At 33.4% G+C, this 26,223-nt stretch overlaps 2 protein-coding genes across 4 annotated transcripts; one reads left to right on the top strand and one right to left on the bottom strand.

The window, feature by feature from the left end:
• Positions 1–365: 365 nt before the first annotated feature.
• Positions 366–2,315, bottom strand: LOC112785732 (uncharacterized). Its single transcript, XM_025829169.1, has one exon. The coding sequence runs from the start codon at positions 2,313–2,315 to the stop codon at positions 366–368; it is 1,950 nt and encodes a 649-aa protein (XP_025684954.1).
• A 15,097-nt stretch (positions 2,316–17,412) lies between these two features.
• On the top strand, positions 17,413–21,745 carry LOC112783785 (N-(5'-phosphoribosyl)anthranilate isomerase 1, chloroplastic). 3 transcript variants are annotated; one of them, XM_025826853.3, is made up of 6 exons: positions 17,413–17,941; positions 18,942–18,971; positions 20,192–20,254; positions 20,409–20,773; positions 20,846–21,009; positions 21,222–21,745. In XM_025826853.3, exons 2-6 carry the CDS (start codon positions 18,962–18,964, stop codon positions 21,445–21,447), a joined length of 828 nt encoding a protein of 275 aa, XP_025682638.1. In that variant the 5' UTR covers positions 17,413–17,941; positions 18,942–18,961; the 3' UTR covers positions 21,448–21,745. The 3 variants fall into 3 exon arrangements, with proteins under 3 accessions (XP_025682638.1, XP_025682640.1, XP_072085221.1); XM_072229120.1 differs by having other exon boundaries at positions 17,903–17,943; positions 18,896–18,971; XM_025826855.2 differs by lacking the exon at positions 18,942–18,971.
• Positions 21,746–26,223: the final 4,478 nt, after the last annotated feature.

The raw sequence follows: 26,223 nt of genomic DNA, 5'->3' as shown, positions 1-26,223 counted from the left end.
GCTGTACCTGATATTTTTCATCCAAGAGGATCATAAAGCTTGCCATTGAAGGAAGCCATGCGCGTTTAGAGAAGAAGACAGTAGGAAAGCAGAGATTCAGATGACAGAGCATCTCCAGAACCTCAACATATTCCTCATTACTGAATCACAAGTACCATTTATTTTATGTTATTTACTTTTCATAAATAAAATCATTTTTTATCATTAATCTCCTGACTAAGACTTACAAGATAACCATAGCTTGCTTCAAGCTGACAATTTCCGTGGGATCGACCCTTACTCACGTAAGGTATTACTTGGATGACACAGTGCACTTGCTGGTTAGTTATGCGAAGTTGTAAAAAGTGTAATCACAATTTCATGCATCACTCACCAATCATACAAGATACCAAGCAAGGACCGGGATCACTATACTTTTCAAGAAAATCATCCATCACAGAAGAAATAGAATTGCCTAATAGATTCATCCCTAGTCCACCAATCTCCTCTTTATGAGTGCACACATCCTTAAGGAATTTAGCATATTTCGGAACTTGATGTATAGCATCAAAGAGTGGAATAGTAACCTCCACATTCTTGACGATTTGCACTATGTTGGGATCAAGCTCCTCATGCTTCTTGGCCTTCTTTGCTAACGTAGGGAAAGGTGTAAGGACTTGTTCCTCTAAGTTATTCTGCCGCTTCGGTTCCTTGGCCCTCAATTGCTCTTCTTCTTCCTTTGCAACTTTTTTCTCCTTGTCATCTTCATTTATCTCCATTGTTTCACCAACTTCCACATTAGGAACATCCGCTGCCAACTTGATGGGCTTGGGTTCAACTTCCTCAAGCATTGTACCACTCCTCAAGGTGATTGCATTGATGCTACCCTTTGGGTTTGGGAGAGGTTGAGAAGGAAGGTTAGATGAGCTAGAGGCTTGGTTAGTGTTGGTATTGGTGGTAGGAGGTAGGGTCAACCTTGAGAGAATCTTGGCTATGGAGGACATTTGAGCACTCATAGTGCTAACTTGTGTATTGAGAGTCCTATTTTTCTCTTCATTTTTCTCTATCATAGCCCTAAGTCTCTCTTGTTCTTGGTAGAGTACACGGTGAGAGTCATCACCTTGATTTGCGGGAGAAGAAGAGGGTTGATTGGTTTGTTGTCTTTGGTGAGGCGTTTGGTATCTATGGTTATTGTTGTGATTTTGTTGTGAGTGTTGGTATGGTTGGTTATGTTGATTTTGGTTGGTATTGTTGTGATATTGAGAAGAAGGTTGGTTGTTGTTGTAGTAATGAGAAGATGAGTTTCCTTGGTTCCATCTTTGATTGTGGTTGCTTCCTTGGGCATTGTCCCTCCACCCTTGATTAAAACTATTACCGTGGGAGTAATTGCTTTGACCTTGAGATTGATAGGGTGGAAGGTTGTTGTAGTTCACGTTGGCTACCGCGAGAGTGTAACCCTCTTGGACTTGATGGCATTGGTCGGTGTAATGTGCGGTACTAGAGCATAAACCACATACTCTAGGAGGTCCTTTAAGTTGGAGGATTTGAGGTGGGGCTTGGATGGCTTGGATTGATTGAAATGCCTTTTGTTCTTTGCGAATCTCCGTGAGGAGAGTGGTCATGTCTCCAAGCACTTTAGTCAAAGCTGATTCGGAAGGAGGTGCTTCCACCATACTCTTGGGAGGGTTGTTCCTTACCCTCACATGTTGGGTATCCTTGGCGACATCATTGATCAAACTCCATGCTTCCGCCGCCATCTTGTTCTTAGAAAGGGAACCACCACTAGAGACAGAGAACAATCTTTTATCCGCTGCACAAAGACCTCCAGTAAAATAGCTAATGAGCAAGTGAGTGTCTAACCCATGATGTGGACAAGATTCTAACAATCTCTTAAGTTGAGTCCAATATTCATAGAGTGTCTCTTGGTCTATTTGCATTATACTAGAAATTTCCTTCTGGATGTAGTCAGTTTTCTCCGGGGGAAAGAACTTGTCTAAGAACTCTCTTTTCAATAGGTCCCATTCAGTCACCACTTCTTCCGGTTGGAAGTAGAACCACTCTTTTGCCGACCCCTCAAGAGAGAAGGGGAAAGCAAAAACCATGATAGCAATCTCATCGGCACCATGCCTTCGAGCTGTAGAACAAGCAACTTGAAAGTCTCTCAAGTGCCTAATGGGGTCTTGGCCCGGTAGTCCATGGTACTTAGGAAGCAAGTTAATCAGACTATTCTTCAACTCAAAATTCGGATCAAGATTTGGATACCTAGCTTGCAACGGTTGAAGAATGAGATCTGGTGCTCCTTGTTCGTGCAAGGTAATCCTACGTGGCTTCGCCATGTGGTTTTCACCTGTAGTATGCAAAGATGTATCAGTAGTGCCAACAGAGGAACAGGAAGTTGTGGACTCTAAGTCACTCTCGGTTCCGTCTAGTGTTTCAGAAGGTTCCTCAAGAGAGGCTGAAGCACTAGCTGTGTAATCCAACCGCCGCCTAGCTTGCCGAGTATGTAACAAGGTTCTTTAAATTTCAGGATCAAACTCAGCTAAGCTAAAATTCGGTTGAGACCGAGTCATTCAACTCAGAAGTCATAGCTCATGCATTAAAGGAAAATCTAAACTAAAAACAAACTATTGAAAGCAAGTAAACTATCTGCAATATTCACATATTCACATAACTAATATCAAAGCACACGTTTCAACCATTCCCCGAAAACGGCGCCAAAAATTTGATGCCAAAAGATTACGGTCGGTCTAGAATTTTCATCAATAGAAAACTAATGTCATTGTCATAGTATAGTCCTAAACCAACATATAATCCTATCGATCAAATTTTGATTTGGTTGTCACAAAGTCAACCCCAATATAAATTAATCGAGAGTATTGGTCTCGAGTCGTTCTCAAGAGAATGGGCAAACATGTGCATCAATATTAGTTAGAATTTCGGGGTTGGAAGTCATAAACAAGAATTTAAACTACTAAACTTAACATGCAATGAATCTTAAAGTGCAAGAAACTAAATCAAAGCAAGGTATAAATAATTTCAATCTAGCAAGAGAACATGTATAGCTATTTCTATTCTAAGACTAAGTAAACAACTAAACTAACTATAACGAGAATCAAGCAATTGGGATTTTTGGGTTTCAAATATGAATAATAAAAGGGACTCTTAGCTAGGCATGGGAATTGGGGTCACCATCCTTGTCTAATAACCATATATTGATAATTATGAGAAACCAAGCTCATTAAGTTTACTTCTATGCTTGAAGTACGTACAATGTCTACTTCAACGCTTGAAGTACGTCAAATGGCTTGATCAATCTCAACTCATAAGTCCCAATCCAACTACTAATTGGCTTAGTAATAGATTGGTGTCAATGGGTATCAATTTGACCACTAGGGTTCTCAAATCACCAAATCAATTAAACCCAATGACTCAAGTTCACCCAATTCCCTTAGCCTAGGCCAAGAGTATAGAAAATTACTCTATAATCAAAGGAAACATTTCATCAAACACATGGTGTGCATTAACAAAAGACATATTCAAATTGTAAATTAATTGAAAATCATAAATACCCACTAACAATTATCAATAGAAAACAACTCAAATAACACTATCAATCATAGAAAACATTAATGCACTAATAGAAATCCAAGATCCACAAAGTTCATAAATTGAGAAGAAAAGGGAAATAATAAGAGAACACAATTTCAACACAGGATCTAAACAAAACTATAACTAGAGAACTCAAATTGAGTAATTGAAACTAAAATTAACAAGACCCAATTCAGAATTTCAACAAAGAGAAGATCAAAACAAACTAAATCTAGAGAGAAGTAAGAATTTTTCTCTCTAGAAAACAAGAACAAAAAAACTAGCTAAAATTATGTGTCTTGTGTGAATGATTGGATCCCCCCCCCCTTTCCTCCATCAATTCCTGGGTCTTTTCCATGCAGAATCAAGTTGGATTTGGGCTTGGAGCCTCTTAGAAATCGCCAGCCACGATTTCATTAATGATGTCACGTGCTGGGCGTCACGCGTGCGCGTCATCTGAGTTCTGCGAGCCATGCATACGCGTCGAGCATGCGTGCGCGTTGGTCACTGCTGCGCCAATCCACGCGTGCACGTCATCTATGCTTGCGCGTCGCCTCCAGTTCTCCAAATCTTCATTCTTCATGTCCCTTCCACTTGTGCATGCTTCCTTTTCCATCTTCTAGACCATTCTTGCCCTATAGATCCTGAATCCACTTAACAAACACATCACGGCATCGAATGGTAATAGAAGAGGATTAAAATATAGCATTTTTAGGGTTAAAGAAGCATGTTTTAAACCATGAAGCAAAATTAGGAAGGAAACACAAAACCATGTAATTTATATGAATAAATGCGGAAAATATTGATAAAACCCCCCAAATTCTACACAAGATAAACTACAAAATTGGAGTTTATCAATATCTTAGATTGAATTTTGATGATTAACAAATAAAAATATAATTTAAACGTTTTATTACTTTTATTTAATATTTGTTCAAGTGTTTACATGTACTGAGGAATATTTTTCTTAAGTAAGGAAAACTAGGTGAAATTGAACCTTAAATAAAGAATATACATTGACTTTATAGACTATAAGTAAGTATGAAGTACTTTGTTAATCTCAAAAACAAATTTTCTAAACCTTAGAAATGGATCAAAGTTACGTTCCTAATTCAAATGTTATAAAGGACAAAATACTAACTTTGGAGATATAAATCTCATGTAAAAATATTGTGTTCCACAAATCAAACCATTTGAAAAATTGTTCTTTTATACTCTGTATGAAGCTTACCAAATATGAAACAAATATTTTTAACTTAAAAGCAAGTGTCTTGTATACCCATATCAAGGAACAAAGTAACAATGAAAGAAGGAAGAATTTTCAATAAATCTTTAGTGTTCTCATCATGACAAGAAATACAAGAATTTGAAGACCAAGAAGAACTATAATCAAGGTATTTTTAGTTCATATCTAAGTCTAGATTACATTCTTGTAAAATTGATATAGTTCATATAAAATAGCTAATATCTTTGAACTAGATCTTAAAAGTAGGAAGACAATTTTTGAATTTGGTTTTACAAACATTATTGCAAACTTATATAGTAATGATCTTTATTTTTGAACAGTCTTACGAAAATAATATATAAAATTCTTATGTTGGTGTTTAATCTAGTATGAATCAATCTTAGTATTATAAATGCTTTGAGGAAAGAATAGCTAAGATTTTTAAGTTGGTTGGTGATTCAATCTAAGTCAAGGTTTAATCGAAAAAGACTTACAGAAAGAATATCTAAAATCCTTAAGTTAGTGTGCAATCCCAATTTAAGTCTTGTAGTCCTAAAAAGATTTGAGAAAAGAATATCTTTTTGTGTACTCAGTTAAATAGTGAAACTCTAAAAAATTTTTGAAGTTGGATATAAGCATGTTATCCGAACCGGTATACTTTTGGTGTTCATCTTCAAAACCTTATCTTTACTTCATATTTAAGTTTTATCTTGTATTTTATTCAAAAGTTGTTTCAAAACAAGGTTTTGAATTGTTCCTAGAGTAAACTACTATTTCTACCCATAAAAGTTGAAAACGCTGACATATCTATCCATAGAAGATAAAATTACCATTTGTACTCATAAAAATTTGATTTCGCAAGCAAAATTACCCAAACCCTAAATAATTACATAAAATTCCCAAATTACCCCCTTCTCTTCTCTCACGCACACACCCACCCTCACTCACTATCTGCAGCACCTAAACCACCACTACCGTAGCATCATCTCCCTTCCTACTCTCTCTTTCTCTCTCGCTCTCTCTCACTCACTCACTTTTCCTCTCTCACCTCTTAAACATCAACATAGCCCAGCCACTATCCTCTTCAAAATCACAAAAAAGAACAAACTCAATTGAAGAATAGAACATGCATAGATTCAAAATAAAATCCTAATTTCTTAGAACTTTCACAAAAAATTGTCAATTTCTCAGATTCAAGATCACTATTTTCGTTGCAAATAGCACAGAACATTAATTCGATTTTGGCGACGCTTGGAGAAGATGACGAAAACGCATCGCTAGGAGGAGAAGAGAGCAGCGACGTCGAGAGAAGAAGACGAAGATACGACATTTGAAAAAGGAAGGAACTCAACGTTGAAGAAGTTGTGGTTGCAGAAAATAGAGGACTCAAAATTGCTACTTCCTGAAGCCAAAAACCTCCCGAAGAAAAAGAGGAGGGGAGGAGAAGATGGAGCTCGCGACAGCCAAAGGAGGAACCACCATTAATACACAAAAGAGAGAGAAGAACGACAGAGATGAAAGAGACATCAATAGGGAAAGAAGAGGAATGAGAAAGTGCGAAGAGGGAGGGACAATTAAAGAAGATAGAGTAGAAGGAAGAGAGAGAGAGTGCGGAAAGGGGAGGATGCTGCAGCAATGGGGTTCACGGTTTAGATGAAGATGAAGAGGATGGGACTCACCAAGGATAGTTTGGGGATTTTATGTAATTATTTAGAGTTTGGATAATTTTGCTTGCAAAATCAATTTTTATGGGTACAAATGGTAATTTTTATCTTCTATGGATAGATATGTCAGCGTTTTTAACTTTTATAGATAAAAATGGTAGTTTACTCATTGTTCCTATACTTTAGAAGTGTTTTTAAAATTGATATAAGATTTGTAAAGACCTCAAACTCTCTAAAGACATCTTTAAAGATTTTTATAATTTTTTTTTCTATTGTTCATAAGTCTAAAGACTCAATAAATTTTTAAAGTTTTTTAATTTCAGAAAAAAAAAAGTGTGTAAGTACGATTTAATCCACTTCTTTTCATGCACCTTTTAGTCATTTAAGTACGATTGAGTTGCTGGGATTGAAAGATATGGTGGAATTGGAATTGGGGTTGGGGTTCGAATTGGATAAAGGTTAAAGTTGGGTATGTGGTTAGGTTAAGGGTAAACTTGAAAAACCAATTTTGAGTATAAAAAAATTAACTATAGGAATATAATTAAAATTTATTTTAAATATTAAAGATAAAACTAAACCAAATTAAACATTATAAATAATTAGAAGTAAGGTGGACTTGAGGTTCAGATAAAAGTCAAGATTCTACTTCTAGTATAGTTGGAAAATCAATTTTGATTAATTGTTGACTACAAAAGATTAATGATTAGAATATAATTGAAATTTATTTTAAATATTAAGAATAAAACTAAATCAAATTACACATTAATGGGTAATTTTACAAAATTTAAAATTATTAATAACAAAAAAAAATAGTTTATCCTAAATTTTAGGGTAAACTACTTAGATAAACCAAAGACATGGAAATATTACCTATATCACCCAAAACAAAAAATGGTACGTGGATCTCTCAAAAGTAGTTTCTATGTAAATTGAATCAGAGTAATTCGAATTACAATTTTTAGTACTAAATCGAATTAGGCTACATAAATTTATTAGGGAAGGTTTAGATACACATAAATCAAATTAAGCAATTTCGATTTACACATGCACTAAGTAAATCAAATTAGGCTGATCAGATTTATGCATGGTTGATATGTTTCTAAGTAAATTGAAGTAGCTTAATTCGATTTACCTTATTAGAGATCAACATGCATAAATTGAATTAGAATAGACAGATTTACTATAGTTTTAGGAATGTTTTTTTTTTTAAATATTTTTTAATAAAATCTATGATAAAATATATATATATATATATATATATATATATAGAATAGGTGATATGGAACGTAACCCACCAAAGTAAGATAAAAAATTAAAGAAAGTGACTTCTTTACCTCAATTTGATTTTTTGATACAACAATTAAGAGAATCACTCTACTACTCCTTTTTACGCCCAAATTTTTTAAAAAAATTCAAAGAAATTTTCATTCATCAAAATTAAAAAAAAAGTGGCTACCAAATTTTAGAGAATTTTTATACCTCTTAAGTTTAAAATTCTAACTCATAAATTCACTAAAATAAAAATGGGTCAAATAATAACTGGGCTTAAATCAAACAAAAATAAAATAAACATAAAATAAATATTAAGAAAGTTATGCCTATTTAATTCATCTTGACTAATGAGAGTCTTCAATGCATCTTGTAAATAGTAAGACGTTTGACTTTTCATAATCGTTAATCATTGTCTTACCCAATTCTTGATGCATCTCTTGAACAAATGATTTAACCATGTTTGTAAAATCTTCTTTTATTCTCTTAGTTGTTGCTCTTATAATTAGACTAATTGGCATATGACAGTTTTCAGTTTATCCCACAAAACTCGTATCAATGGGTTATTTTGAATTATCTTTAGTTTTAATCCTCTTGTCATTTTTTTTTTTTTGTTCAGAATCTGGTATAAAAAGTGGTGGAATCATTAATAGACTTTGATTCATTTTTTTATGTTATTTTAAATTCTGTAAATTTTATCAAAAGATTTGTTTTTAAAAAAAAATATTGCTAAAATTATAATAAATCTGCTTATCCTAATTCAATTTATGTATGTTAATTTCCAGCAAGGTAAATCGAATTAAACTACTTCGATTTACTTGAAACATACCAACTATACATAAATTTGATCAGCCTAATTCGATTTACTTAGTACATGTGTAAATCGAAATTGCTTAATTCGATTTATGGGTATCTAAACATCCCCTAGTAAATCTATGTAGTCTAATTCGATTTACTATTAAAAATTGTAATTCGAATTAACCTGATTCGATTTACATAGAAACTGTCTTTGAGAGATCCATATATCTTTTTATACTTTGGGTGAAATAGGTAATATTTTCATGTTTTTGGTTTATCTAAGTAATTTACTATTAAAAATTTTAATAATAGGATGCAAGTATGAGGGCCGAAATCAGGGATAGATTCATGTGTATTGTTGTCGGGCAAGTGCCCCACTACGATTTAAAGTTTTTTTGAGTAGTATATGATAATAATATTTATTTATCTCCGTTAAATTATTGAATTTGACCCACAATAATTTTTTATTCAACTTTTGATACTCAATAGTCAATTTAAAAATGTCATATTAGATATATATTAAAATTAAAAGTAAATTTTTAAATTATTATTTACTGATATATATATATATATATATATATATATATATATATATATATATATATATATATATATATATAAAAGAGAGACATTTTGATTGTATTGTTAAGAAAAAAATTATTCATTTTTTTTAATTTGAAATCTAAAAAATTGAATTTTAAATTATATGTTATATTTAAATTACTATTTTAATATTTTAAAAATTTATAAATTAGATATTTTGAAGATTAATTATATTTTACAATAACAAAATATAATTATAACAATAATCATGTTATATGTACATAAAAAAAATAACCATCTATATAAAATATATATTAAAATACAAAATACATATTAAAAATAAATTAACTAATATATATTTATACATAAATACATAATAATTAATAGATAATTTAGTAAATAATTTTTATGTATACATAATATTTTTATTATAAAAATTATTATTATGTTATAATATTTTGCCTTCACAGTTGAAATTTTCTAAATTCATCACTCATTGAAATTACTTAATTAATAAGAATGAAACAGAAACAAAACAAAATACCAGTAGTCCAGCACCCAACATAGCGTAGACTATATTTTTTCTTATATAAGATGAAATTCAAATTCTCATCCACTTGGTTAAATGTTCAGGTAATGAATAACAAATCTATACTCAATTTATTGACTTTTTTTAATCCTAAATTTATTGACTTTTTTATGGACGAAGCCATGCATTAGGTAGATTTTATGGTGTCTTTTATTTTGGTGCTTAAATTGTCTAACTTGCTTTTATAAGTAAAAAATAAAATGTATAAAGTAAACATAAAATATTTAAAGTTTATTAAATATTATTTCTTTGCCTTTTTTAGTAAGTTAAGCACCATAGCATTCACCCATGCGTTAATACACTAGATTCGATACGAATTATAACAGATGACCCTATACAACTCGATCCGGAGAGTGAAACTCTCCTTCCCCAACCTTGGACGCTGCTTTTTTTTAGAGTGAGAGATTAAGAATTTTGTATTATCATATATATAACAACTTTAATAATAGAGTGTGGTTCAAGAACCCTAATGTGAGGAGCCAGGTCCATCCTAGTTTCCCATTTTAGGACATATTGATCAAAGTTTCTGGACTTAAAAAATTTTGTTTTGGACCCAGGACCCAATATTAATATAAAATCTCTTACAAAGGATAGTTAACATGTAGTCTAGTTCTCTCATGTTCCCAACATTAAAAATTCATTTAATATTTCTTCTGCTTAGTTTGCCGAAATTTTGATCGGAACAACATGAGAGGTGGCTACATGAGAGGAGGAGCCTCTCGAGCTCACGATCCTAGAACTAAGATGAGAGAAGAGGGAGAGCTAATCCATCGCAGCATGAAGAAAGTGAAAAAAGCGAGAGGAAAAAAGTTTACAGGAGACACTAGACTCACCCCTCGCTTGGAAGATTGGATGGTAGAAGAAGAGGTAGAGGGAGGGGACTGTAGAACTAAACCAGAACCAGAAAAGAAAACTCAAATGGATGAAGATAGAGGAGAAACAAGATTACCACCTTCTTTTGCGAACAAAGTCAGAAATGGAAAAAATAAGGAAGAAGGAAGGAAGGAGGACATACAAGCCAACAGGGAAGTAGAATCCTCAGAGGATGAAGACGAGGAATATTCGGAGATAACAGTGAAAAACTGCCCAACGGTATATACAACATCATCATAGGAGAAGGAGTGAAATTAGAACTAAGAAAGAACTAGTGGGAGACCTTGATTGTCAAGCTACTGGGAAGAAAATTTTCTCTGGTTGCTCTCAAAAGAAGACTAGAGGTTAATGTGGGGAAAGAATGGGAGTATAGATGTTATTGATTTGGGAAATGAATTTTTTTTAGTAAAGTTTTACAACTCTGAAGACCTGGATTTTGCCCTCATGGAAGGTCCATAGAAAATCTTAGATCACTACCTAGCAATACGACTATGAAAACCAGATTTCAATCTTACTGAGACAATCTTTGACAGCACAGCTGCTTGGATTAGACTCCCCGGGCTTGCTATAGAATACTACAACAAAGCAGTACTGAAAAAAATTGGCAACATTGTAAGGAGAACCTTAAAAGTGAACACAAAACACAACTGAGGTGGCTAGGGAAAATTTTGCTAGGGTTTGTGTGGAGGTTGATCTTACAAAACCCCTAGTCTCTCAATTCTAAATCAATGGAAAAAATCATTTAGTAGAATACGAAGGGCTCCATCAAGTTTGCTTTCTATGTGGCAGATTTGGACATGATAAATCGAACTATACAGAAAAATAGCAGATGAACAATGCAACACAAGAAAACCAAGAAGAAGCTCAACAGGAAAATCCAGAGGTTGAAGGAAATGACAAAATAGAAAATAACAAAGAAAATAGGGGCAAAAAGGTCATGGAAGGACTAGTAGAAATTTACGGTCCTTGGATGTTAGTTCAAAGAAATACACGTGGCAGAAAAAGCACAAAAGAAGGGGAGGGCAGCAGCAGCAGTGGAGGAAATATAAAAGAAAAAGAGAATAAAAATACTGTTAGTGAAAATAAATCTCGCTTTACAGTGCTGGAGAATGATGTATTAGAGAACGTGGGAGCAGAGGCTGTCAGTGAGGATAATGCTAGAAGGTTAAGACCATCTCCAGTAGGAAACTCATCTCAGTCCCTATTTATGGCCCACATGTCATAAAAAGTAACTCCACATCAGTTTTTACGTCATAAATAGTAAATAAGAACTCAAACTATCTCTCTCTTCTCCATTAGGAAGAACTAACTTTAGTCCCTATTGTGGTCTCACTTAATTAATTAAAGTAATTAAAATGAATATAATTACTATTTTTTACAATAATATTTTTAAATTTATAAATTTAAAAATAATTTACTGTTAAAAAATATTAATATTAAAAAAATCATATATAAAAATAATACACAATATATAATTCAATATTACACTAATTTGTAAAATTACTTAATATAAAAAAATATAGTTAAATTATTTTGTAAAGTGTAAAAATTAAATTTATTTTTTTATGTAAATAAATTTAATTAATTATAATTTAATATAACAATAAAAATAATATTTAATGTTGATTTAATATAATTATTTATATTCATTATTATTTAAATAATGAATATAAATAATTAATATAAATTATTAATTAAATAAAGATATAACTATTTAATATAATTAATTATTATAATTATTAATAAATTAAACATGATTAAGTTATTTACTATTTTCAATAGATAATTAAAAGATTTAATTAATTATTATTTAAATAATTAATATAAATTATTAATTAAGTATAGATATAATTAATTATAATTTTATATAAATATTTTTTTATAATAACTTGTCATGTGACAAGTTATTATTGGAGAGAGAAAGTCCCTATTTAGAGGGACTCACTCGTATCTCTCTTCTCTTGGATAGTGTGCAGGAACTCTTATTTTTTTTTTCCAATGGTTGGTCCTTGCATATGTCAAAAAGAAGACTTCAACTTTTGGTCCATTGGATGTGCTCTAATGAATGAGAGAGAAATATCTCAGGAGAGGCGCAAAGGGAGACCAGAACCTACAAATAGAACAAATCAAAAAACAAATGGCCACAATAGCAAAAAAAAATAGCACATAAAGCCACATTCTCTAACTCAACCAACCCAAACCACAAAACCCAAAACAAGGACTAAAACATGAACCCACAACTAAATGCCAGCATAACTGTTTCTAATAACCCAATTCCTACACCAGTCAACAACAACACGGCCCAAAATAAGAATATCCAATCTGAAATTCTTGTCCAAGAACACAATATAACTCAAACAAACACCCCAAGAATCAACAGAGACCAAACCCTGAACCTAACTAGCCCAGATGCATCCTATCCAAGTGATATTTATATGTTAGAAATAGACCAATCACAACACCATCAGGAGAACTGGATGGAGCAGAGCTAACCCAACCCCCTCTCTCAATAGAAATTCTAGCCACTGGAATCGGAGAATCAAACTTGGAAGACCCACCTGATCACATAACTTCTGCTTTTGACTCAGTGCAGACTAGTGAGATGGTGGAAGCCATGGCACAATATGAGAAAATAATGGAAGTGGAAGTGGAGCAAGGTGCGACAGTCCTTCCTGCAGAGGAGAATATGCAAAGTTAGTTTTGCTTTTGATCTGGTCAGTTACCATAGTCTTTATTTTATCTTATTTAGGATGATTATTTTAGCTTGGAATATTAGAGGGGTTGCGAATCAAGCCACAATTCGCACCCTTAAAGAGCTTAAGAGACAATCAAGGCCAGATATCACTCTTTTATATGAGACAAAATGCAGTGGGGAGAGAGCCAAAGAGATTATTAAAGCTCTAAATTATAATTTTGTATTTTTAGAGGAGGCTAATAGTTTTGTTGGTGGGATATGGGTGCTTTGGGACAAGCCCTCTATCACTATTAACATTTTAGAGTCGCATCATTAATATGTGCATATGAAAATCAAGAATCAAATTAACAAAAGCTGGTATCTCACTGCTATTTACGCAAGTCCCCAAGAAGGAATTCAAAGAGTTTTAATGAGAAAACTTGAAGAGAATAGCAGATAATACAGCAGATACTTGGATGAGTATTGGTGATTTTAATGAAATTACGGAAGAAGGAGAAAAAAAGGGTGGTGCAGAAATTGATCAACATACATGTCGAAGATTTAGAGAAAGAATTAACAATTGTAAGCTCATGGACCTAGGCTATGTGGGGTCTAAGTATACTTGAAAAAGAGGACAATGTGAATGCATGGATAGAGTGTTTAAAAGACTTGACAGAGGACTTGCCAATGCAGGATGGAGAAGAGAATTCATGAATGCTCAGGTAGAAGTCCTACCTAGAGTAAACTCTGACCATCACCCTCTCTTGGCAATCTTAAATCCTTTAATACCAGAGACCAGGGATAAGCCTTTCCACTTTGAGATTATCTGGAAGACTCACCCTAATTTCAATGAATTTAATGACAAGTGCTTGGCAAAAAGAAAGACCCCTCCCTGCAGCTTTAGAAGAGCTTGCCACGAAGTTAAAAAGGTGGAATTCAGAAATCTTTGGAAACATATTCAAAAGAAAAAGAAAGATTATGAGTAGATTGAATGGAATTTAGAGGGCTCCCTCTTATGGGAGAAATCCATGGCTGGAAGACCAAGAGAAAAGGCTGTTTGAGGAGTTGAACACCATTCTTGATCAAGAAGAATTATTTTGGATGCAAAAATCCAGGCAGCTTTGGATTGTAGAAGGAGATCGAAATACACGTTTCTACCATACCAAAACTGCTATTAGAAGATGCAAAAATAAAATCCTAAAGCTAAGAAATAATGAAGTTTGTTGGTGTGAAAGTCAAAAAGAGTTGCAAGACATGACCATCATCTTTTTTAAGAAACTGTACAAAGAGGAAGTGAGGCATAACCAAAAGTTGGACACCTCCCTCACATACCCAACCTTGTCAGAATAATACAAAGACCTGTTTATAAACCCAGCTTCCCAAGAAGAAATAAAAAAGCCCTTTTTGACATCGGATCTCTCAAAGCTCCAGGTGAAGATGGTTTTTCTGCCTACTTTTTCAAAGATAACTGGAGTCTTATCTAACAATCTTTGTGCAATTTCATCAACCACATCTGGACCGAACCCCAAGCAATCAAATAATTAAACCAAACCCTCATTGCCCTTATACCTAAGACCAAGCAATCAGAATTTATAACCTAATTTCGGCCCATAGCCTTATGCAATGTCATTTATAAATGTGTTTCCAAATCTTACTTGCTAGACTCAAACCAACGTTAGCTGATTGGATAGCCCCTAATCAGTCCAGCTTCGTGCCAGGAAGAATCATACATGATAATATTATAATTGCAAAGGAAATGATGCTTGACATGAAGAAAATGAAAGGGAGAAAAAATTCATGGCAATAAAAATTGATTTTGAAAAGGCTTATGATCGCCTAAATTGGAATTTCATCAATGCTTGTCTGGAGGAATTTGGAGTGAGCAACAATTTTCGCCAAATTGTAATGGCGTGTGTAAGCACAGTAACATACAAAATCATTTGGAATGGTAGCAAAACGGAAGCTTTTGAATCCTCCAGAGGGATAAGACAAGGAGATCCTTTATCACCTTATTTGTTTGTGATCACTATGGACAAGCTCTCACAAATAATAGAAGAAGAAGTGATGAGAAAAAACTGAATTCTTATGAAAGCAGGTACAGATGGACCCAGCATATCTCACCTCCTTTTCGCTGACGACTTACTGCTGTTTGCAGAAGCTAAGGAGGACCAAATGGCAAAAAATATGAAAATCCTTAATAGATTTGGTGAAGTATCAGGTCTGAAGATAAATGCTGAAAAAACATCAATTATTTTCTCTAAGAACGTGGATCAGAATGAAAAGGACAGAATCCTCAGCAGTAGCGGTTTCAAGGAGATGCTACATCTGGGAAGGTACTTAGGAGCCATGTTGAGCAACACCAAAAAAAGAAAAGAAAATTTCAAGGGAACCATTGATAGAATTAAAGCGAAATTAGGAGGATGGAAAACAAATTGTCTCTCCCTTGCGGGAAGAATTACCCTAGCCCACTCAGTCATTAGCCCTACACTAAATTTTGACATGATGCATAATCAAATCCCTAAAGAAATCTACCAAGAGGTGAAAAAGATTCAAAGAAAATTCATATGGGGAGAGAACACAGACAATAGGAAGATTCACGCTGTTAGCTGGAAACTCATTTGTCAACTAAAGAGGTTTGGAGGATTGGGGTTCAGAGATCTATCCAAGATGAATAAAGCATTTCTGGTTAAGATCCTGTGGAGAATTGTTACAGAGCAAGAAGCTCTCTGGGCTAGAGTTCTCATTAGTAAATATGGAAGCGGGCTTAACCTCAAACAAAACATCAGCAGTAAAAAATTAGATTCCGCTCTTTGGAGAAACTTTGCAAAAATAGGGGACATCTTCTATCAAAATATTTCCTATGCTATAGGGAATGGAAGATCGGATAGAGTTTGGAAGGATAACTGGGTTAAAGGAATTAATACTTTAATGAATTACAACCTGAGTCCTATAAATGAAGACCAGCAAAAAATAACAGTTCAGAAATCTCTAATGGAACGGGTGAATGGAATTTTCAGTGGCTACAAAGTCATTTATCAGAGAAAATTATCAAAAAATTACAGCAATCATGCCCCCTTTGGAAGAATTGGGAGAGGACAAAATCATATGAAACTTTACAAATTCAGGAGAATTCTCAATCACAAGCACGTATAACATGTTGGCGCAACATACAATCACTCAAGATCACACATGGGAAATAATATAGGGATGAAAAGGACCTTAAAAAATCAAAATTTTTATGTGGCTTACCTCCCATTCCAGGCTAATGACATCGGCTAGAAGAAGAAGATTGCTGGGAACCTGTGACAGCTGCCATCGATGCGAAGGAGTGACAGAAAACATAATTCACGTTCTTAGAGATTGCCCAGCCGCTTCACGCATATGGACTCGATTAATAAACCCAAGACAACTTCAAAGTTTTTTCAGAGCTCCCTTTGATGCATGGTTGAGATGGAACCTTACATCCAATCTGAGCAGCAACCCCAATGAAAACTGGATTACCATCTTCATGGTGACTTGCTGGTGGATGTGGCGGTGGCGAAATAAAAAAATTTTCAACTCTCCCTTCCAAAGACCTAACGACGCAAAAAGAATAATTCACTCATATGTCTCTGAAATCTCCCAAGCTTTTAAAAAGGAGAATTTGATCAAGCCAAGGGGAAACAGAATTGAGAGGCACATTTCTTGGACACTACCAATGGAGGGACGGATCAAAATCAACACAGATGGAAGCTCATTGGGGAACCCATGAATAGCGGGATATGGAGGAGCATTGAGGAATAGCGACGGGAGATGGGTTGCGAGTTTTGCAGTTAATCTGGGGCACTATATAGCTTACCAAGCAGAACTTCAACGTGTACATCACGGCTTAAAAACTGCTTGGAATTTAGGTTTTAAGAAAATAGAAATTAAAACTGATTCTAGATCAGTATTTGAAGTACTAAAAAGGGAAAAGTATAATCAAGAGCATCCTAATCCTATTCTCAGAAGCATATTTGTGTGAATAAACAAACACTAACAAGTGACTATTAAGTATACTCTAAGAAAAGGAAATAGAATGGCAGATTGGATTGCAAAAAGGAACACTAGCAAGGAGTTGGGATACCATTTTATTGACAATCCACCCATAGAACTTAAAAAAATTTTGGCTGATGATTTCACAGGGACCCGTTTTGTCTATAAATTATATATATATATTTTTTTTTCTTTTGGGGCTGTTAAGCCCCCTTCCTTTACCAAAGAAAAAAAAAAAACAGTTCTCTCATGTCCTAAAAAAAAAAAGAAAAAACTCTAGTCCCCTAAACATTAAACCCGCAAAAACCCACCAGGCCACCCCTCCGTGTCTCTGTCTCGTCAGTTGTCACTCTCCCACTAAGCCAAGCTCTCTCATCTCTCTCAGTGTCGCTCTCGCACTCAAGCTCTCTCGTCTCCTCTCTCTCTCACTGCCTCCGGTCTCACTCTCAAGCTCGTCGTCGCTCTCTGTCTCGTCACCGATTCGCAGTCAGCGCTCGCCTTCCCTGCCTTCGTCGTCGTCGCCGGCGGCAGAAGCAGCAGATCCCGGGGCTAGTCGTCGTCGTCGCTCTTTGTCTCGTCACAGTCTCGCACTCAGGCGCGTCTTCCCTGCGCTCGTCGTCTCCGGCGGCAGAAGCAGCACGTCCCGGGGCTGGTCGTCGTTCTCGTCTTCTTGCTTCGAGCCTAGTCAGCTTCCTCCTCGCCATCAGCTGCTTGTCCCCGATTTGGTGAGTTCCAATAAATTCCCCTGTTCTTCCTTGCTCAATTTTGTTGTTGTAATTCATCTCTGCACCTTGATTTTGTTGCTGAAAATATCACTGAGTTGAATTGTTTACTGATTATCATCACTGAACCTTTAATATGTTGCTGTCTTGTTGAAAAAATCACCTAGCTAAAGCTGAAATATCACAGAACTATTTTTTTGTTGCTGAAAATCATCAATGAGTTGAATTTGTTATTGTTTATCATCACTGAAGCTTGAATATGTTGTATTGCTATAATCATTTAGCTAAATTTTTTTTGTTTCTGTAAATCATCTTGAGCTAAATCTTTTGTTTCTAAAATTTATCATAGTTGAATTTGTTGTTGAAAATGAGGTTCATGCTCTCTGCAACTCAGAATAAAATTGTTTAGTTAAATTGTTGTTCCCATGCTTGCTGTTTGTTTTCTTTTTTTTTTTTCTTTTGCTAGAATTGTAAAAATGTCTTCGTCACAACTCAGATGCTATTATGAATTATTCTTGATATTGATATGTGAAAAATACACAAATGTAGATATAGATGCAAATCAAAATGAAGGAAATGTTGGTCAAGCTTCAAATTTGTCCTATGAAGATATAGATGCTGACTTTGAGATCACCCCTTGAATTTGATTTACTGATTGTGTTATTTTTTGCTCTTTCTTGTTCATTTAAATTGAAAAAGTATTTTGTACTAGTGACTAGTTTATTATCTCTTTTTGCATTATTAGTTATCTCTGATTGTTATTAATACGTTTGTAAAGACATGCATTTTAAGTTTTAACTTTTGATTTTTTTTTTTAATTTTACACTTTTATTTAATTATGACCGGATCAACCGGGAAAATTAGTGACTTACCGGTTGAACCGGTGACCTGGTCGTATGATGGGGTCAATTACTGGTTCGATTCTGATATCTATGCTTTCTTTTCTTCCCTTCGGGTTCCGCCCCTTGCTGTCTTTCCCTTTCTCACTGAAACAACCCAACAGCGGCATCTCAAAGTTTCATCATGCTTACAGGTTCCCCTTTTAACTTCTCCATTAGACTATCAATTCATCGTTTCTTAGCATGCAATCCAATTGTTTGATCAATGTGCTAGCTCAGGTGAATTTTATTTTAAATGGTATTCTACATAAGAAGAAGAGTATATAAATGGTTTTTGGCAAGTTGATTGATGGATCCTCAAATCATTTTTCTAGAATTAATGGGGAATTTTGCAATGGGGATTCATGGCAAAGTCAATGCATTTGTTTTCATAGTGTATGATAAAAGAACCAAAAACAATAACGTATTGTACTGCACTGGTGAAATTTATAAGCTTGTAGAGTCTTGCTTTTAACAAACTTTTAGATAGTGGGTAGGACATGAATTGAAGAAGGGTGTCTTAACATCATTTTATTGGTTTATCTCGAGATGATAGAATTTTTTGAAATGGTGGAACCTTGCTTGACATTTGCCAAGTGATCCTGGTTTGTTCTTTGAATCCTGGATTGGTGCTCTAGAATATAATGATTTTGTATTTGGATATATAGGCTATTTTGGTTTAAGAGTGTTTGATTTTTTTTTTTTGGGTGTGGTTTGAATAGATCATAGGAGCTCCATTCAAAATGATTTGGTTAACTTGCAAGTGACATTTTGGTCTCCTCAGTAGGCTTCTATGTTTATGACCGTAGCTGCTGAGTACTGACTTTATCTTGTGCTTGGTGTAATTGTTCATCATGGAAAGCATTTGACATTGATTCAGTCATGTGTAACTTGATAATAGGTCCAGCTTTGGTTTTGTGGTGATTTTATACATGAGTGATTCACGATGGTGTTTCTGATGTTTAATGTTCACGATTGGACTATTGGAATTCATGAGTCCATCAACCAGAATTGGCCGATTTCCTGTACTTTTTGGCTCCTCATCTATCTTGGATGAACGGAGTTGATCTATACTTATCAATAAGATAGTTATGGTTCTTCTGCTTGACCCTTTCTGTCTTCATTCATGGTGACTATAATTTTGTGTGATGTTTATGATGATGTAATCTCCTTAAAAATATAAATGCTCAGTTTTTCAATATGTATGATGATGCTGTTTTATGTATTTTTCAAATTTATATGAATGTAGTGTATATTTTAACTAGCATTTTTAATTCATTTCCTATGACAGTATATCCTTTTTTTATAATCATGCTTGCATTTATTTATTTATTTTCTCAGCTAACTTGAAAGATATGTTTTTCCTTTTGTGCAGGTTCAAACACTGGCAGTTACTTGCAACTTAGGGCTACAAATTTCAATAGAAGGCCGATTCTTGGTAATCTTACTCTTTGCTAAATGCATATATATATACACTACATTGTTCACTTCAAGAAGTTGTTAACTGTTATGAAAGTATCTCTCGTGTTTTCAGGAAACCAGATGAGCATATTTCTTTCTTTGCTGAGTATGTAACATATGCTATTATGTAGGTTTAAAAGGAGAGAAGCTGCTGTTTTCAAGCACTAGGTGTTGCCCGAAGTTTAAAATTTCCTGCAAACTAACAGAGTTGGGAAATGATTTACACTCAAGAAATGATCTCGAAAAGAATCAACCTTTGGTTAAGATGTGTGGCATTACATCAGCTAAAGATGCTGCTATGGCAGCTGAAGCGGGTGCAAATTTTATCGGGATGATCATATGGCCAAACTCTAAACGTTCTGTTTCACTTTCTGTTGCAAAGGAGATATCTAAAGTTGCTAGAGATTATGGAGCCGAGCCCGTGGGAGTATTTGTCGATGATGATCTAGAAACAATTTTAAGAGCTTCTGATGCATCGAATCTTGAATATGTTCAGGTAAAATTTTTCTTGCCATTTACATATATTCCATGACAAGTATTTAATTTCATAATCTATTGGACAATGCAGCTTCATGGACATGGTTCTCGGTTAGTTTTTCCGTCCTTGATTCAAGAAAACCGTGTAATATATGTTCTCCATGCAAATGCGGATGGGAGCCTTTTAAACACAATTTCTGATGAAGATTGTTCTCTAGTTGATTGGGTTCTTGTAGATAGCGCGAAGGGTGGCAGGTATGGATACATTTTCTATTGGTCAATGGCAATCAGCCCGTTAGATAATCTCTCTTTTCTTTGCTTCTGTCCCCGATTTCTTCGTATTAATTGGTACTTTGACAGCACTGAGATTAAAACCTTTCTCATGCAAATGATTCAAATTGGTCACTACTAGACGACTCTTATTGGCTTTTCTGCTCAAATATTAAACTCATTATACGCTGTTGCAGTGGCGAAGCATTCAATTGGGCTCAGTTTAAACTACCTAAAATTAGAAGCAAACACGGTTGGCTCTTAGCAGGAGGAATCAATCCAAATAATGTTTCCGAGGCTCTGTCAACTCTCAAACCTGAAGGAGTGGATGTTAGTAGCGGCATATGTGACTCAGATGGTATCCAGAAGGATCAATCAAGAATAACTTCCTTCATGAATGCAGTCCATTCTGTAAAGTATTGATTCATGTTAATTTATTGTGACCTTCGTGACAGAAAAACATATCTGCGTGATACTTTGTCACAGTTTTGTACATTTAAGTCCAACTTTAGACCCAAAAGTTTCCATTGGTAGAGATGTTTTTCGGCATGGGAATACTGTAATGCCGGGTATCATAGATAGATGCATGCTTTATTACTTGAACCAGATTCAAAATAAAAAAACATGTGCAAGGATTAGTTCAGAGTCTTTTTTATTTCATATTGCCATTTATGTAGACAACACTAAACTAGATGTGAATAGAAGAATTCATTTTTCCTTATATTATCTTTGCTTTTCTATGGAAACATGGGGTTATGTTGGCACATTTTTCACATACATATCCTCATTACAATGCTTACTTTTATGGTTTAAGGTTAAAGTTAACCTTCTATCTGCAGAGTTTGACACTATGAGGATGCTCAAGTGCAACTAAACATGGGCATAAAAAGTGTATTCCTTTTAAAATGTAATATCTTTTTTTTTTCTAGGTATGAAAATGTAATATCAAACACAGGAATGTTGTTCTACCATCTCAAGTGACTGGATTTTAACTAATTGGTTTTAGCTGAATTAATTGACTGGCGACAGTTTTTCCAATACTAACCTTTTTCTTCTTGCCAAAATTTACTTCATGATCAGTTTCTTTCAAAAGCTAGTGTGTTGAGATATGTGTGGTTAGATCATTAGCCTTAGTAAAAAGTAGTATCTTGCAATTATGATGTGATAATTGCAACATGGCTATATATTTTTCCTCATTTGTATAGTTCCAATCATCAGAAATTCGGAATATACATATTCAGCTTTTCTCACACTACTATTCATTTTGTTTTATTTTTACAATTTTGTGACTTATTTAAATCGTAGCTTGTTTGGTACAAGTTTGGTCAAACATCTGCCTCAAATGATTGGCTAAGAGTGAGTGGGAAAGCCATATAAAACTGCAGAATAAGTGAGTTGGTAAGTGAGGCTGATTCTGATATTGCTGGAGTGAAGGGAAGTAGGACCTACATAAAACCGAAACCAACCAATCAAGCTGCATTTGGAGACAAATTTCGGGTGTATATGAGACATGGTTTGTGGTTCACCTTATGGCTCTACCTATTCTACCACCGAAAAAAATATGCTAAATTAGTCCCTAAAAAATTTTAGTCGAAAATCGATTTAATAAAGTAATAACTAATAAGTAAAATAAAGTAATAAGGGCAAGAACGAATAGCGGGAATCAAACCTGCTGCTTGGTTTACGTAAATTATAAGTAAAAACTAAAAAGGATAGGGCAGTAGCAATAAAATGCTAGAATATTTTTCAATTCATCCTATTTTATATAAATGTCAGAATATTTCTCAATTCATTCTATCTCATTAGTTTTGGAATGGAATATGATTTTAAAGGATGAACTGCATAGTTCTAATAAGACTTTATTTTTGAATAAATTTTTAACAAATTTTAATTTTAAAATTTATTTTTTATTTTTTATTTTATTAGACAAATTAATTTTTATACAAATTTTGCTACAAAATTAAATAAATCAGTCTCTATTGTTATTTAATAAAAACATAATAATCTCCAAAAATTTTAAAATTTTTTAAATTAATTTGTTTATATGGACGAACAATTTAATATGAGAACTGATATAATAATTAAAAACTGTTGAGAGTTAAAATATATCTGACAATATTTGTTAAGAACTAATTTAAGATATTACAGACATACAAACTCTTTTTACAATTGAATTCGGCGCTAGACACAGACTTATTTTGTGTGAATTTTACACTCCACCCAATGGTAAAAGATTGTGTTGGCTCAGTGTACCCACGTAAATGAGAGCAAATAACAATCTTTCACTATTGGACCCATTGAATTATTTGCTCCTTATACCCTATATATTAATATATATTTATTCCTTGTTTAAACCTGTATTAGATTAGATAAGAATGATTGGTCATTTTGAATACTTTTTTTTATAGGGTTGTTCATCCTTAACACATCTACGGATGGACCATGTTTGGGTTTTACCAATGAAGTCTGGATATATTGTTGAGTTGTTGATTGTGTCTGCGTGTTTAATATGTCTGTTATAAAAAATTAAATTTTTTTTTTTGGATATTCATTACGTGTCAACGTATTTAATCTTATTCTTAATATATGTATTTTAATAAATTTAGAAATAATATATATTATTATCTATTAAAATAAAAAATATTTTAAATAATTTTAATAATTAAAAAAAGACATTAAAAACAGTTAAAAAAATATTTTATATTTCGCTCAACAAGCGTGTTTGTTGTGTCTAAACTGTGTCTTAATAAAAAATAAAAAAATTTTTCCGGGCACACTTGCATACACCTAAATTTCATCATGTGTCAACGTGTCCAGCCTTATTCTTAATATATATTCTTGAAATGAGTTTAGAAATAATATATATTATTATCTATTAAAATAAAAAATATTTAAATACTTTTAATAATTAAAAGAAAACATTAAAAATAGTTAAAAATTTATTTTATATTTTAATATCAATAAATATTAAAACATCATTGTAATTTATCTAAAAAATACTTTATATTTTTTATATATGATGTGCCTCGTGTCTTATAAAATTTTAAAATTCGTGTGTCCACATATTCCATGTTATGTCGTATTCTATCTCCATGTCATAGGGTTTTACACTTTGATGTTGCCACTTAGCTACTATGATGAATACATCTATCATGAAGGCGAGGGAAGAGATTTGGCAATAACTGATAAGAGAATCCAAATTTCATATGCTTCTTATAGCATTTTTTGCCTTCAATTTCATCCTTATAAGGTGTTTTCCCTTAAAAGAATTATTACTATTTTCTAGTATTTCTACCATGGTTTTGCCTTAACTTGGAAAAAAAGACATGCCTCCACTATGAAAAACCAACAACCAAAGGAAGTGAAGGTTGTCATTACTTCTTGGCAAGCACATAACAATAAAAAGGACAAGGTATTGATTCCTTCCTTAGCTTTTACTTTTCTCCAACATAAAGACACTAATGATTCCGGAATTTGCTTTAGAAAAAGCATTACCAATTTCATTATCCTTAATAAAAAGGATATGATTTAGATTTGTCAAAACACAAGTAGATTAGTTACTATTTAAAAGAGTGTTATAATTTATGGTTTCTCATCCGACAGACAAATAACTAATTTGTTGGTTAACGGATTGTTACATGTATAGGGCGAAATTCAAATTTTCGACATTTATTTAAGTTGATTAGTGAATTAACTAATATACCAATTCAAATTGGTTAGTACATGTTATAAACTTATAATTAAATAAATAGATAAATAAATAAATCAGAATAAAGAATAAGATTCATATGCAACCCTTAAAGATAAATTGATAAATATTTAATTAAAAGGTAAGAATATAATAAAGCAGATTGTATGGTTGCACCAACTACAAAGATGAAATGTGATGAGCAGGTGAGCTTTGAGAAAATTGACCATAGTGGTTTATAGCTTCTACGGTGATGATGATAAGATTTTTTGCAGTTGACCTACTTAGATTGAGATTCTCTATATTTTTTTCCCCACAAGAGATCTCTATTTCACAAGAAATTAAGTTCAAAATTAACATAGCCACTTAGATTGAAACCCTCTACAGTTTAAACTTTAAAGGGGGACCCCGCCCTAAATAATTAAATAGTATAACGTCAAATGAGTACATTTATCAATACTTTAAATTTTATAATAAGATGAAGGTTGTATATTAAAAAATTTATTCATCTAAGCAAAAATATTATCAGGAGCCAATAACATATATAATATTAAATAAAATTTATGTAAATTTATGGAGTTGATCCGTTTGGTTGTTGATGGCAATGTCGGAGATGACAACGGATTACAACTTTTATTTTTATTTATGTTTTTTAGTCCTGTGTTCTTTTTGCTCCACTTTACTGTGTTGAGCTACCTATGTTAAAAAAAAAAAATATATTGATAGAGAATATATTTTATAGTACAAAAAAATGAGGCCTGCTACACATACAAGCCTTTTTGGCTTACAAGTTATACAAGTTGCTCCAAGTTTAAGAAAAAAACACGCGCTCCTTCAACAACACATTTACTCTTCGTCTTCTTCCTCAATCAAAACGCAAACCATCAAGAAAAAAATACGCGCTCTTTCCACCCACGTTCACTCTTCCTCTTCTTCCTCAATTAAAACGCAAACCATCAAGATTCAAAACAAACTATTACGATTCTGCAGAAACGTTCCAACTCTTCGCGAAGAGTAGAAGAAATCAAGAAAAAAATATACAAATCTCCATAAAAAATCACCAGAAAAAAGGAAGAAACATTATTCAAGGTACTGTTTTACTGTTCTTCTAGGTTTTTCTTCTAGATTGTCTCTGCCATGTGCCTCATCCTTAACCAGCAAAACATTAAAAGATTTCAAGAAGAAATATACTGTCTCCCCCTATTTTGGGTGTATTTCTTAAATCCTTTGGGTGTATTTCTGTAATTCTTTGGGTGTATTTCTGTAACTGTTTGGGTGTATTTCTGTAATCCTTTCTGTAATACACCCAAACGATTACAGAAATACACCCAAATGGTTACAGGAATTCACCCAAACGATTATAGAAATACACCCAAAGGATTACAAAAATACACCCAAAGGATTTAAGAAATACACCCAAAATTCGTTGAAGTACACCTCATGCATATTTCAGAACTCTTTCTCTTTTTCCTCCTCATCTTCTGCTGCTTCTTCTTCTTCAAAAACGATTT

This window comes from Arachis hypogaea, chromosome 20 (genome assembly GCF_003086295.3).
Source record: "Arachis hypogaea cultivar Tifrunner chromosome 20, arahy.Tifrunner.gnm2.J5K5, whole genome shotgun sequence".
In the NCBI taxonomy this organism is placed as follows: domain Eukaryota; kingdom Viridiplantae; phylum Streptophyta; class Magnoliopsida; order Fabales; family Fabaceae; genus Arachis; species Arachis hypogaea.
The sequence above is the reverse complement of the archived record's forward strand: the minus strand, read 5'-3'. Positions and strand labels throughout refer to the sequence as shown.

What these genes read in the sequence shown, in the direction of transcription:
- LOC112785732 (XM_025829169.1), bottom strand. Translation starts at nt 2,315, where the DNA reads ATGGCGAAGCCACGTAGGATTACCTTGCACGAACAAGGAGCACCAGAT.
- LOC112783785 (XM_025826853.3), top strand. An exon ending in CAATAGAAGGCCGATTCTTG is followed by an intron (nt 20,255 to 20,408) that starts GTAATCTTACTC and finishes GCTATTATGTAG; the next exon opens with GTTTAAAAGGAGAGAAGCTG. An exon ending in GATAGCGCGAAGGGTGGCAG is followed by an intron (nt 21,010 to 21,221) that starts GTATGGATACAT and finishes ACGCTGTTGCAG; the next exon opens with TGGCGAAGCATTCAATTGGG.